A 15,583-nucleotide genomic window follows, 5' to 3' on the forward strand; every position below is an offset into this window, starting at 1 on the left:
ATAGATGGCATTTACACAGAGTACTGAAAGCTTGTTCCCAACAAATAAGTAGGATTCTTGGTCACATATGTAATAGCTCACTAAAACAGGGAATTTTTCCAGATAGACTGAAATACGCTATTGTTAAACCATTGTATAAACAAGGGGATAGGTCTGATGCTAACAACTACTACGCAGTCTCACTTCTGAGACGCGTATCCAAAATTCTTGAAAAAGTAATTTATTCATGAGTAGAATCAGACATTTGTGAAAATGAAGTACTAACAAAATGTCGATTTGGTTTTCAGAAAGGCTTTTCAACAGAAAATGCTATATATGAAACTTCCTGGCAGATTAAAACTGTGTGCCGGACCGAGATTCAAACTCGGGACCTTTGCCTTTAGCGGGCAAGTGCTCTACCCAAACATGACTCACATCCCATCCTCAGAGCCTTAGTTCTGCCAGTACCTCATCTCCTACCTTCCAACTTTACAGAAGCTCTCATGCAAACCATGCAGAACTAGCACTCCTGAAAGAAAGGATATTGTGAAACTTCCTGGCAGATTAAAACTGTGTGCCAGACCGAGACTTGAACTCGGAACCTTTGCCTTTCGCGGGCAAATGCTCTACCAACTGAGCTATCCAAGCACAACTTACGCCCCGTCCTCACAGCCTTAGTTCTGCCGGTACCTCGTCTCATAGTTTCCAAACTTTACAGAAGCTCTCCTGCGAACCATGTAGAACCAGCACTCCTGAAAGAAAGGATATTGCAGAGACATGGCTTAGCCACAGCCTGGGGGATGTTTCCAGAATGAGATTTTCACTCTGCAGTGGAGTGTGCGCTGATATGAAAATTCCTGGCAGATTAAAACAGCGGAAGTTGACTCTGCCACGAAGTTTCATATCAGCGCACACTCCGCTGCAGAGTGAAAATCTCATTCTGGAAACATCCCCCAGGCTGTGGCTAAACCATGTCTCGGCTATATCCTTTTTTCAGGAGTGCTTGTTCTGCAAGGTTCGCAGGAGAGCTTCTGTAAGGTTTGGAAGGTACGAGACAAAGTAAAGGGAGAACTAAGGCTGTCAGGACAGGACATGAGTTGTGCTGGAGTAGCTCAGTTGGTAGAGCACTTGCCCACAAAAGGCAAAGGTCCTGAGTTCGAGTTTCAGTCCGGCACACAGTTTTAATCTGCCAGGAAGTTTCATATCAGCGCACACTCTGCTGCAGAGTGAAAATCTCATTCTGGAAACATCCCCCAGGCTGTGGCTAAGCCATGTCTCTGCAATATCCTTTCTTTCAGGAGTGACAGTTCTGCATGGTTCTCAGGAGAGCTTCTGTAAGGTTTGGAAGGAAGTAGACGTGGTACTGGCAGAACTAAGGCTGTGAGGATGGGTTGTGAGTCGTGCTTGGGTAGCTCAGTTGGTAGAGCACTTGCCCATGGAAGGCAAAGGTCCTGAGCTCAAGTATCTGTCCGGCACACAGTTTTAATCTGCCAGGAAGTTTCATATTAGCTCGCATTCCGCTGCAGAGTGAAAATCTAATTCTGAAAACATCCCCCAGGCTGTGGCTAAGCCACGTCTCTGCAATATCCTTTTTTTGAGGAGTGTTAGTTCTGCATGGTTCGCAGGAGAGTTTCTGTAAAGTTTGGAAGGTAGGAGACGAGGTACTGGCAGAACTAAGGCTGTGAGGACAAGGCGTGAATTGTGCTTGGGTAGCTCAGTTGGTAGAGCACTTGCCCGCGAAAGGCACAGGTCCCGAGTTCAAGTTTTGGTCCGGCACACAGTTTTAATCTGCCAGGAAGTTTCATATCAGTGCACACTCTGCTGCAGAGTGAAAATTTCATTCTGGAATGCTATATATGCTTTCACTGATCAAATATAAAATGCATGAATACGAACATCACCCACTGGAATATTTTGTGACCTCTCAAAGGCTTTTGATTGCGTGAATCGTGAAATTCTCCTACATAAGCTTAAGTATTGTGGTATGGTTTAATTTATATTTGACTGGAAGAATGCAGAAGGTTGAAATTAACTGTACAAATAGTCTGCAAAAATCAGCAGAGTCTTCTAAATGGGGAGGTATTAAGAATGGTATCCCACAGAGTTCAGTCTTGGGTCTCTTATTGTTCTCATTATATATTAACGACTTGCCAGATGCAAAGCTAGTTCCTTTTGTTGATGAAACAAGCATAGTAATCAAACCCAACCAGCAAGAATCAGGTGAGGAAATTGTAAGTAATGTCTTTCAGAAAATTATTAAATGATTCTCTGCAAATGGACTCTCACTAAATTTTGAGAAAAAACAGTTTATACAATTCTGTACAAGAGATGGCATAGCGCCATTGATAAATATAGACTGTGAACATAAGTCTGTTGCTAAGGCAGAATATTCAAAATTTATGGGTGCGTCCACTGATGAGAAATTGAATTTGAAGAAGCACATCGAAGATCTGCTGAAATGGTTAGGTTCAGCTATTTACACTATTAGAGTTATTGCAAATTTTGGTATTGAACATATCAGTAAATTAGCCTATTATGCCTATTTTTATTCACTGTTTTCATATGGCTTCATATTTTGGAGCAATTCGTCATGGCAAGAGAAAGTATTCATTGCACAAAAGCGTGAAATCACAATAATAGCTGGAGCCCACCCAAGATCACCTTGCGGACATTTATTTAAGGAACTCATGATATTCGTAGCACCTTTGCAAATACATATATTCACTTATAAAATTTGTTATTTATAACCCAACCCAATTTAAAAAATATATATATATATATATATATATATATATATATATATATATATATATATATATATATATATATATATATATATATATATATATATATATATATATATATATATATATATATGTACAAGAAGTCAGGACATTTGTTAATACAGAGAACAAACTGATAAAAACTAGTTTAATAATTTGCTTTTGTTAAATTTCTATAAACCATTTATGCTTACATATGCTATTTATAACATAGTAAAACCATTAAGAAAAACACTAGTTTGAAAATGACATTTCTGCCTTGCTTTTACTAAATAGCTAGTGTTTTATCTGCTATAGAAACATACTGATATTTATCATAGAACAACATTCACCTACTGTCCACAAGAATATTGTCATGTTTATGTTAAACATTGCAACTTATTTACATTTAATGTTCCCACTCTCAACTTGTTTTTATTTTGTGGAGTTCTAGTTTTTCATTCTTTATCAGTGGTTTTCTTTGCATTCCTTATATCTTCTTCAGGCTGTAAAGATCTTTGTATGAAGGTATCATGTACATATGTATGTATGTATGTATGAAGGTTGTGAAAGCAGTGTACAAGTAGGAGGTGTAAGATCAAAATAGTTTGAGACAAAGAGCCGTGTTCAGCAAGGCAGTTTGCTTTCCCTGTTAGTCCCCATCACACTTATGGACACAAACATGAAAGAAATCAAGGAAGCAGAAAATAAAGATCTCAATGTCCTTTGCTTTTGCTGATGACATCACTATCTGGGGACAGATGGAAGTGAAGGATCAGAGGAGACTGGATTACTTGAATAAAAACGTTAAAGAATTCAAGATGACTGTGCGTAAGAGCAAAACAGGGGCAATGCAGATAAAAAGTAGGGTACCCACAACTTGTAACATCATATTTGAAGAAGAGAAGTTTGAATGCATGAAAAGTTTCAATTATATGGATAGTGTCCCTTCAAATGTAGGAAGTGCCAAACTAGAAGCTTTAAACAGAGTAGCAAATGGATGCAGCTTCTTCCACCAAGTATGAAACCTAATCTGGGACAATAGCTAAACAAACCAATTGTCAAACCTATCTCCTGACAATTATGAGGTATAGTATGGAGAGCTCTGCCATAAGTAAGAGAGAAGAGAGTGAGATAGAAATATGTGATATGAAGTTCCTTGGGTCGACTCTTCAACAAACCAGGCGAGACAGAGTCTGGAATATATATGTGTGGAGAGTCCTGTTGGTGACTTTGATCATGGAATAAAGAATGAGCACTATGAGATTGAAGTGGTTAAGTCATGTGAAGCAAATTCTCCTGTCTTGAACTCCGTATCAGTAATTGGAGATGGAAGTATCAGGGAAAAGAATGATTGGGTGGCCTAGGGAGAGATAGGCAGACCAGGTTAATGAATATCTCAAGAGGGGAGAAATATCGTGGGATGCAGTTGAGAGAGTAAAGCTATAACAGAACAGAAATCAACAAAGGCATAGTTCCTACCTAGCTCATTGGAAGGAAATCCTGATGATGTTAATGATTAAAATTTAACATGCATCAAATAAACTCCATCTGAACAGGTCTCAGAAGACCCAATGATACTGACTGACCACTATGCCCTTCTCAGCCTTTAGGTGTAACTGGATGCAGATACGGAGGGGCATGAGGTCAGCACACCGCTCTTCTGGCCATTGTCAGTTTTCGTGTCCGGAGCAGCTGCTTCTCAATCAAGTATGTCCTTAAGTTGCCTCACAACGAATGAGTGCACCCCACTTGTCAACAGTGCTCAGCAGAACAGATGGCCACCCATTCAAGTGCTAGCCAAGCCCGGCAGTGCGGAACTTCGGTGATCTGACAGGAACTGGTGTTCTACATAAAAGTAGAATGAATCAGGTGCACTGAAATGATTCATCCAGTGGTTAAAAGTATTGAATTTAAAACATCAAAATAACAGATGAGCAAACCTCAAGGAAGACCCTGGCATACATTCGTTGACTAACTGAAGAGAGATGTATATGCTTAGTTGAGCAACTGAGGAACAGTTACTCTTACCATGAAAATTGAAGGATCATTGTTAGGGAAGTACACCAGCAATAAAACTGAATCAGTGTTTTCTGATGATGCTTAGGATGCGAAATCTCAGCCCTCAATCATGTTTTAAGTGTTATGGTTCATTCAGGCTCAAATGAGCTGAAATATTAACACATTACACATGTTAAAAAGATAAAACAAAGACAAGTTGTGGATTATGTCAAGTGGAACAAATTAAGTTAAAAATGTACTGAATGTCTTTAATAACCAAGATAAAAATAGTTCTAGTTATGAGCCTTTGTTCCTACAACAACATTTACACCATTAAAGAGTGTTTCATGTACACTCTTAATGGTTGGCTCTTTAATTTCGAATTGATATCTAATTACTGAATAAGCATCAGCTACTGTAATAACTATCCCATATGAGCAATGCCACATGATAAAGAAAACTGCTACAATGTAAGAAACAGCAGCTCATCAGAAATCAGTTAGGATAATTAATGGCTCCATTATAAATGTTTTTAATAATAGTTTACAAGAAATGACCAGGGATGAAATTTATAATGAACCAAATGCTAACGTAGTATTTACTCTACTTTGATACAAATTCATACCATTATTTGAGCCAGCCGGGATGGCCGAGCGGTTCTAGGCGCTACAGTCTGAAACCGCGCGACCGCTCCAGTTGCAGGTTCGAATCCTACCTCAGGCATGGGTGTGTGTGACGTCCTTAGGTTAGTTAGGTTTAAGTAGTTCTAAGTTCTAGGGGACTGATGACCTCAGAACTTAAGTCGCATAGTGCTCAGAGCCATTTGAACCATTTTGAATCATTGTTTGAAAATAGATTTCCGCATAAGCTAATCACAGAGGACATTGAACAATCATGTAAAAAAACCATGTATCACTAGAAGGATTAAAGTATCTTATTAAAGGACAAGAGAAATGTATCTAATGGCAAGAACACATAGAGATCCTGCAATAGTTGCACACTACAAAAACTACTCAAAATTCTTAAGCAAGTACATTAAAAACCAAGGAATATGCACATAATGTCAAGACATGAATAATTCCAATAATAGACTTAAGACTACAAGGAATGTAGGGGAATGAGAGACAGGACAACCAGCCACAGGACAGGATAACATCACTATTGACTTGAATGGAAGGGCTATAAATGATGAGATGTAGGTAGAAATTGTATTGAACAATCATTTCTCACATATAGTAGAGCATGGGGACAAACAGTTCAAGAGAAAAATCACAGCACAGTGTTGAATAAGTAACTTTTGTTCTCGCTTCCAGTGCACGGGGTCCCGGGTTCGATTCCCGGCGGGGTCAGGGATTTTTCTCTGCATCGTGATGACTGGGTGTTGTGTGTTCTTCATCATCATTGACTCGCAAGTCGCTGAAGTGGCATCAACTAAAAAGGACTTGCAATACGGCGGCTGAACTTCCCCGCATGGGGCCTCCCAACCAACAATGCCATATGATCATTTCATTTTTGTTCTCATAAAATGAATAAAAGAAGGTTACTTCTCCTTCTGAAATTAAGAAAATTATACATTCTCTCAAAAATAAAAGCTCATGTGGTTTTGATGGTGTTTCCAATAGAGTACTAAAGATCTGCTACCACATAATATCCCCGGTCTTACCTGAAATATGCAATGCATCATTAAATCAAGACATTTATCTGGAGAGTCTGCAATGTGCCATTATTAAAACGCTATTTAAGAAAGGTGGTAAGAGATTTCAATAACTACTAATCTGTTTCACTGCTGACATCATTTTCCAAAATTTTTGAGAAGTTGATGTATTCTAGAACAGTACATCACCTTAGCAACAACAATATCCTCAGCAAATCACAGTTTGGGTTTCAGAAGAGATGCTCTACTGTGAATGCCATTTACATGTTCACTCACCAGATATTGCAAGCATTAAATGATAAAATAACTCTGGGTGTTATTTTCTGTGACCTATCTAAGGCATTTGACTGTGTGAACCACAGTATTTGTCTACTTAAATTGAAGTTTTATGGGACTGTTGGTATAGCTACCGTATGCCTAATGTCATGTGTAACCAAATGAAGGCAGAAAGTTCTACTTAGTATGCGGACATAATTCTGACTTGCAAAAAAACACTTATGTGGTTCCCCAAGGCTCAACCTTAGATCTACTATTGTTCCTCATATCTGTAAATGATCTTCCTCCATTATACAATAAGCAGAATTGGTTCTTTTTACAGATAACATTAGTATTGCAATCAATCCAAGCACACATACAGAAACAGAAGAAAAGGTAAACAAATTTGTTAAATGCATCATTACTGTTTTTTGCAAACATTCTTGCCCTCAGTTTTAAAAAGATATAAGATATTCAGTTCTGCATGTCTATGGGTATTACACCAACGATAAGTGTAACACTTGGTGAGGAAATAAAAAATAGGGTGGAAACTTCAAAATTCTTTGGTGTCCGTATTGACTAGAAAAATCACATTTTGCTGCTCCTCAGATAACTTAGACATATTTGCACTTAAAATCATTGCAAATCTTGGGAAGAGACAAATCAGTAAGTTGGCATATTTTCATTCAGTAAAATCATATGGAATAATGTTCTGGAGTAATTCATCTTTAAGAAAGTCTTTGTTGCTCAAAAATGTGCTGTAAGAATAATATGTGGTGCTCACCCAAAATAATCTTGCAGACATCTGTTTAAGTGGTTGGGCATTCTGACTACTGCTTCATAGTATATGAGTATTTATTCCCTCATGAATTTTGTTGTAAATAATCCATTACACTTCAAAAGGAATGATGATGTACACCATCACAAAATCAGAAGAAAAAATTATATTCATTCTTCCACATTAAGGTTTTCTTTAGCACAAAAAGGGCTGTACAATGCTGCAACAAAATTTTTTGATCACATACCCAGATAGGTGTATAAAATGTCTGACAGACAGCAAAGTAAAATTTGAAAACGAAGTAAAATAGTTATCCTTGGCAACTCTAAAAGAAATCTCAGAAATGTTCAGCATCTAACCATATGTACAAATTAATTTGCAATGTGAATGTAAAATGACTCAGTCTACATTATTATGCTTTAACATGCAAAATGATCCATGGGACATGAAACTAACTGACTAACTTCCATATGAGGCATCTCTTGTAAGTTGCAAGACCATGCCTGATCCTCATGACAGACAGTTATTATCCTCTTCTACACAACATTGCATTAATCTGTAAGCAATACAAGCATAAGGTAACAGGCCAAATAAAACTTCAAAAGGAAGAGCAGGTCTCTCAAACCCCAAAATGTGACAGGGGACACCTATAGTGACTATGTTTGCCCTCATCCAATTTATCCCTCTACCCTCCCTAAGGAAAGAACTATTAGTTTCAAAAGCTAGAAATTGTGTCACTTTTATGTTTGCCTATTGGCAGTACAACTGATTTCACCTCATGAAAGTAAGTCAAATTTGTACTACATATTATTATTGAATTTGTCTTTGATATACAGGGTGATTATAATTAAAGTTAAACTTTCAAATCACTGTAGAAATAACACCACTGGTCAGAATGACATCAAACTGCAACGGAATATTTTCGGAGAAGGGGGGAAATGTATGGCAGAAGAAAAATAAATAGTTACAAAATGTAGCAATAGATGGCACTGTAAGCATCATAATTTAATAGTGGTCAACTACAAATGACAAATGAATCATACAATGATGCCTAAGGTGTATGTTTGACGTTAAACAAACTGCACTACTCAGTGTGCATGGATGTATAGGTGTGATACTGTTAGTTACGGAAGCCCATCCACCACAATAAGGTCATACCACATTGGATGGGAAAATCAGCTTTTGATTGTCCTGAGGCCAAAATCTTCCTAAAAAGAATAAATCACATCAGTTTTTAATAGTCCTGAAGCCAAAAAACCGCATAAAAAGCATCAATTACAGCAGTTTTTAATTGTCCTGAGGCCAAAAACTGCATAAAAAGCATCAATCAAAATCAAATCAAATTATTAATTTCTGTGTGACTGGCACAAAACATGTTCAATATGCTGTCCACCATTTTCTGCAAGAAGTTCAAACTGAGAAACAGCATGATCCACAACTGATCAAAGGGTTTCCGGGGTCACGTTCAGAATGTGTTGCACAATGCCTGCCTTTAATGCATTTAAGTTTGCAATTGGAACACTGAACACATCTTTCAGACAACCCCACAGCCAGAAGTCACACAGATTAAGATCAAGTGATTGGGATGGCTAGGCTGTAGGAAAATGGCAACTGATAATTCTAGCATTTCCAAAATTGCACTTCAGTAGCTGCTTAACTGGATTTTCAATGCGCAGAGGTGTGCCATCTTGCATAAAAATGATCCCATCCACACATCTATGCTGTTGGAGAGCTGGAATGATGTGGTTGTGCAAAAGACACTCATAGACACGCATAGGTAACAGGACTGGAGGCACCTGTCTCTTTGAAAAAATATGGTCCTATGATAAATGAGGCCATAAACCTGCACCACACAGTGACCTTTTCAGGATGAAGTGGTACTGGTTGATTTACGTGTGGATTTTCCGTTGACCATATTCGAGAATTCCGTGTATTGACATATCCTGTCAGATGGAAATGGGTTTCATCTGTCCACAAAATCTCCCACGGACAATCACTGTCCACTTCCATGTCAGTAAGAAATTCTAAAGCAAAGGTCCCTCTTGCTGACAGGTCAACAGGAAGCAACTCGTGCACATGGGTAATTTTGAATGGATAGCAAAGAAGGATGTTTCGTAGGATTTTACGCACTGTGCTCACGGGTATGTCCAGTGTTCAGGCAATTCTCTATGCACTACATGTTTGCACACCACCACTTGTCTCCTCCTGCATTGCTGACAACTTTTGCAAGAAGACAACAAAGGAAGGTTTCTAAAGTTATGAAAAGTAGTGTAACCCTGAACTTCATGCATTATTATATGACAGTACTAAATATTGCATGGGAGATCGCTCCACCTCATCAATGGAAAATATCATTTAATGGCCAAGTTACAAATAAACTGGGCTGAAAGCTGGGTCACCATGAATATGGATAAAAGAGACCCAGGTCCATTGTAAGCCAGGCAATAGACTACACAAGGTAGTGAGCCTGGCAGCAGATCACAATAAGTACTGAAAATACAGGATCAAGAGTGACAAAAGAGTATTATTCTTATGCTAAACTTACGTGTTATGTAAGTGAGAAAGCAGAAAGATAGAATAGGAAAGAATTCAGAACAATGTTCATGCATCGAAATGCATCATACCAGTATTCCAGAATCAAATTATGTATTTCAGCAGACATAACTGCATTTGCCCTTAGAAAGCAAACTACAGTGCATTATTCTACAAAATTATTATGTCTCATGTTTGTGCTCCATGTGACTCTCATTTACAAAACAGTGCTTGACTAATTACTACTCATAATCACATGTACCTCTTTAGCATCCAAGGCTGGTGCCTCTGTGTCACTCTTATTGCTTAATTTCACAAATCCATTTCTAAGTTACTCTTGGAAACAAAGATACTGGAAACCTAGTTTGATGTCAGTGACACTGTGAGCATTGTTGACTGTAGATAGTCATTAAAAAGTGTACAGCAACAATCATTGTGAGTAAGATTGCTCCACCTTTAAACAGATTCACATACCTGGACTCCCACAGCTTTTGCTATAGCTTTTTGGCATAATCCATAACAAGCAAAGAGAACAGAGTTCTCGGCAACATTTGCTGCTATAGCTGGCACTGTCCCAGCATACAGACCTCTTGCAACTCCTTCCTTCATTAGAGTTTGTCGAAAACAATCCACCATTCCCTGATACAATGCTGGAAATGTCTGCATTTTCACTTTTACAGTATCCAAAGGTTGACCAACATAAACTGAGCCAATTCCTCCTGCAAATAAATGAATTAATAAAAAAAATTAAGCCATTTTGTTTATATGTCCCTATCGCATCCTCCTCACCCCCCCCCCCCCCCCCCGCCCTCCCACACACACACACACAAGGTACACCAATACAGTGAACAATACAAGAGGGCATATATTGTTCTACAAAATAACTTTGCCCTGCATTACAGAGCTACAGATATGTCATTTCCATAGGCTCCTATATACTATATATACTATGATTTTTCCCCCCCTATCCATAAATACAAATCAAACCACAACAAGTGAACTGACAAGATGTGTCATGCATTGTCATGTTAGAGCAAGATTTCTTTTGAATTCCTCTCAGAGTAAACACGTCTAGAGTTTGTCTAGAGTTTGTTCAGAGTGCTCACATATGTCTATTAATAGTTGACCCTTCTGGCAACATGTGCATGAGAATGATACCCTCATTGTCCCCAAAAGAGTATCATCATGACTTTCAACAGAGGGAGTTGTCTTGAATATCTTCTTTTTTGGTGATTGCAGGTGGTACCATCCTAGTGATAACTCAGGTTCCCTCATGCGTAATGATCCATAGCAGGAAATCCTCTCCATTGGCCTCAAAAAAACACCTGCCCTCCCTCTGCCCCCTTCCCCCCAAAGCTCTCTGATAGCTGTAAATCCAAGTCTCTACTTCTGATGTGCCAGTCTGCATGAATAATGGCATCTGTGTGATTTATCATGTTGGGAGCAGTGGCTGTGAGAAGATGTACCAAACAATGGTTGATAATGGAACTCAGTTTATGTACCTCCTGAGGCTTTAACTCTCTTACTCATTGCCAAAAGTACTCCTATCAATTGTAAGGGCATGGATTGAGGCCCTTACCATGCAGGATGGCAAAAAGTGGTGAATGCTGGATGGTGCTCTGTGCACCAATGAGATAGCATTAGCAAGACATGCATTTATTCGGTCAAGTATTACTATCCAATCATCTTCTCTATGACAGCAGAGAGGAAGACTGCAAACACAGTACACAGAATTGAATGTGCTGACATGCATGCTCAACAATATCTTGAGGCAACTGTCTCCAGTGTGGCTGTTTACATAATACCCCAATGTCATGAAGGATAGCCAGCAGCAGGCACAGCTCACACAGTGGCGTCGACCACCAGACTGTAGACCATGTGTTCCTAGGGCACTCCCATGTAAATTGAAGGGATGTGACAGAGCAACTTCAGCAGATCTCCTTGTTACAATATGAGAGAAGGAAAGTTGCTACTCACATATAGCGGAGATGCTGAGCCGTGATAGGCACAACAAAATCATAGCTTTCAGCCATTAAGGCCTTTGTCAGCAGTACACAAAAGTGCAACTTGCACACACATCTGCAGTCTCAGAGAGCTGAAACTACACTGCGATCAGCAGCATCAGTGCATGATGGGAGTGGTGACTGGCTGGGGGTAAGGAGGAGGCTGGGGTGGGGAGGGGGAAGGATAGTATGGTGGGAGTGGCGGACAGTGAAGTATTGCACTTTAGACGGACAGTAGGCGAGAAGGAGTGGAGGGGGGAGGAGCTAAGTAGTGGAATGGAGAGAAATAAAAATAAAAGAAATTAGAAGATTGGGTGTGGTAGTGAAATGACGGCTGTGTAGTGCTGGAATGGGAACAGGGAGGGGGCTGGATGGGTGAGGACAGTGACTAAGAAAGGTTGAGGTCAGGAGGGTTATGGGAACGTAGGATGTATTGCAGGGAAAGTTCCCACCTGCACAATTCAGAAAAGATGGTGTTGGTGAGAGGGATGCATATGGCACAGGTTGTGAAGCAGTCATTGAGGTGAGGTGTATCATGTTTGGCAGCGTGTTCAGCTACAGGGTGGTCCACTTGTTTTTTGGCCTCAGTTTGTCGGTGGACGTTCATGCGGACAGACAGCTTGTTGGTTGTCATGCCTACACAGAATGCAGCACAGTGGTTGCTGCTTAGCTTGTAGATCACATGACCGGTTTCACAGGTAGCCCTACTGTTGATGTCATAGGTAATGTTGGTGACCGGACTGGGGTAGGTGGTGGTAGGAGGATGTATGGGACAGGTCTTGCATCTAGGTCTATTACAGGGGTATGGGCCATAAGGTAAGGGATTGGGAGCAGGGGTTGTGTAAGGATGGACGAGGATATTGTGTAGGTTCGGTGGACAGCAGAATACCACGGTAGGAGGGGTGGGAAGGATAGTGCGTAGGACATTTCTCATTTCAGGGCACGATGAGAGGTAGTCGAAACCCTGGTGGAGAATGTAATTCAGTTGCTCCAGTCCCGGATGGTACTGAGTTACGGGGGTAATGCTCCTCTGTGGCCAGACTGTGGGACTTTGGGAGGTGGTGGGAGACTGGAAAGATAAGGCATGGGAGATTTGTTTTTGTACAAGGTTGGGAGGATAATTATGGTCAGTGAAGGTTTCAGTGAGACCCTCAGTATATTTAGAGAGAGACTGCTCGTCACTGCAGATGTGACTATGTAGGCATGACAATCAACAAGCTGTCTGTCCGCATGAACAGCCACCGACAAACTGTGGCCAAAAAACAAGTGGACCACCCTGTAGCTGAACACGCTGCCAAACATGATACACCTCATCTCAATGACTGCTTCACAGCCTGCGTCATATGGATCCTTCCCACCAACACTAGCTTTTCTTAATTGCGCAGGCGGGAACTCTACGTGCAATACATCCTCCATTCCCATAACCCTCCTGGCCTCAACATTCGTTAGTCACTGTCCTCACCCATCCAGCCCCCTCCCTGTTCCCACTCCAGCACTACACAGCCGTCATTTCACCACCACACCCAGTCTTTTAATTTCTTTTATTTTTATTTCTCTCCTTTCCACTACTTAGCCCCTCCCCCCTCCACACCTTTTCTCCTACCCTCCGTCTAAACTGCAACACTTCACTGTCCGCCACTCCCACCATATTATCCTTTCCCCTCCCCAAGCCAGCCTGGGTGGGGGTAAGGACCCCCCACCCAGTCGCCACTCCCATCAAGCACTGATGCTGCTGATCACAGTGTAGTTTCAGCTCTCTGAGACTGCAGATGTGTGTGCAAGTTGCGCTTGCATGAGTGAGTGTGTGTGTGTGTGTGTGTGTGTGTGTGTGTGTGTGTGTGTGTGTGTGCGCGCGCGCATGTGTGTATGTGTGTCTACTGCTGACAAAGGCCTTAATGGCCGAAAGCTATGATTGTGTGAATCTTTTTATTGTGCCTATTGTGGCTCAGCATCTCCGCTATATGGTGAGTAGCAACTTTCCTTCTCTCGCATTGTTACATTCCATCCTGGATTTTCCATTGTTAGATCTCCTAGTCATGTAGATGGTAATGCTAAGTTACAGCAGATTCTCCACTAGAAGTAGGCTGTGGGTGCCAGTGCCTGCTCACAGATGCAAGTTGGGGGCAGCAGCCTTTAGCGCACCTCCTGAATACAGCAACAGGTTGATGGTGCCTTAAACACCATCCGTTTGGCTCTCAGAAAGCTAGAAGTAGAAGTGCTAAGGACTTCATTTCAGTGGATGGGATGTTGGCAGCTCACAGCAACCAGGTTCAGTAAAACAGACAGGCAGCAATGCCACATGTAGAAGTCATCTGGAAAATGGTAGGCAGCACATCGTAGGGTCAGCATCATACATGGCTCCTGTAACTGAATAGCATATGGGATTAGAAGCCTGAGTATTTATTACTAGCTGCCTATAAAGCAGCCATATCATATACCAGCCCTAAGGGAGCTTCTGCACAGCATTTATATGGATATTACCACCAAGTAACTGAGGCAAAGATGTTACATCTGGCTAAGAATGACCACATTTGTCCACATCCTCCTGGCTCATCTGCACTCTTTGCCCCACCTTGGTGTCACAACAGTGGTTTCACAATTTCAGTGTTGTGCTTTTCTGACATGTCAGTGGGCTGATAAGTGTTCTTGTGGAACACCTACTTGTTCTTGAACCATCATGTTGTGCTCTCAGAATAATGTGATGATTCTTCCTCAGTGATGTCATGCTGCTAAGATAATAATTCAGTCCTCTTGTTCAAGTGAGGTGAAGTAATAGCTTCCTACGTGTGCCATATTATTTAAGGATTGTCTCTCCGCCTGTTTGTCATTCTGATTACTACACAGAATGGCCTGGTTTAACTTGGCTTGGTACTGGCAGGAGAAAACTTTAAGAACATCTTGCATTTGCCTATGATACCTTTTTTGGGATCCAACACAACTGTATCATTACCACACACTGCACCTAAACGTTTATGGATGTTCACCACAATTTATTTTCCCCCAGCAAAGAATTCAATCACAGCACACTGATTGAAACAAGTGTCTTGGATAGATGCCATTTCAATGGTTTACTAGACCATTCAATCTTTTGTAATTGTTTGAAACTTGACAAACGTGCAAAAGAAATATCAAATTTGAAGCAAATAAATGGATGTTTTTCTGTATATATTAATGACTTTAAAATAAATTGTGGCAGTATTCATTGAACAAACATCGTAATATGAAAATAAATAAATACAGTAAAGCTGTACACTGAATCTTCTTTTGCTACTTCTGCTGATCCTACGTTCAGGTTCATAATATGCGTTTTGCTGCTCATACTATAAAATTTGTTTTCAAGTAAATCTAAACAGTTTTATGACAATCAAAAGTACTTGGTGGACCATAAATAATGACTGGAGTAAAGCTAATAACTCATACTTCAGCAGACACATTGAGCCGTAGACAGGCACATAACATTACTAAGAAAGTTGCTAGATTTTGAACACTTCTGCTTTAAATCTTACAGAATACAGATGGATATCAACGAAAATATTCAATTATTGCTAATATCATGTAAATGGATAGATAAAAAATCTACTCGCCAAGCAGCAGCAGGAGAACACACACAAAAGGATTC

General features: G+C 40.2%; 1 protein-coding gene across 4 annotated transcripts in view; it reads right to left on the reverse strand.

Annotated features, from left to right (window-relative positions):
* Positions 1–15,583, reverse strand: part of LOC124790133 (mitochondrial ornithine transporter 1-like) — an 87,880-nt gene that overhangs the window by 41,001 nt on the left and 31,296 nt on the right. For all 4 annotated transcript variants that reach the window (XM_047257713.1, XM_047257715.1, XM_047257714.1 and 1 more), the window contains exon 3: positions 10,436–10,680. In XM_047257713.1, the coding sequence (XP_047113669.1) occupies positions 10,436–10,680 (245 nt within the window). The remainder of the gene's footprint in view (positions 1–10,435; positions 10,681–15,583) is intronic.

The sequence above is a fragment of the Schistocerca piceifrons genome, chromosome 3, assembly GCF_021461385.2.
Source record: "Schistocerca piceifrons isolate TAMUIC-IGC-003096 chromosome 3, iqSchPice1.1, whole genome shotgun sequence".
NCBI classification, from domain to species: Eukaryota; Metazoa; Arthropoda; class Insecta; order Orthoptera; family Acrididae; genus Schistocerca; species Schistocerca piceifrons.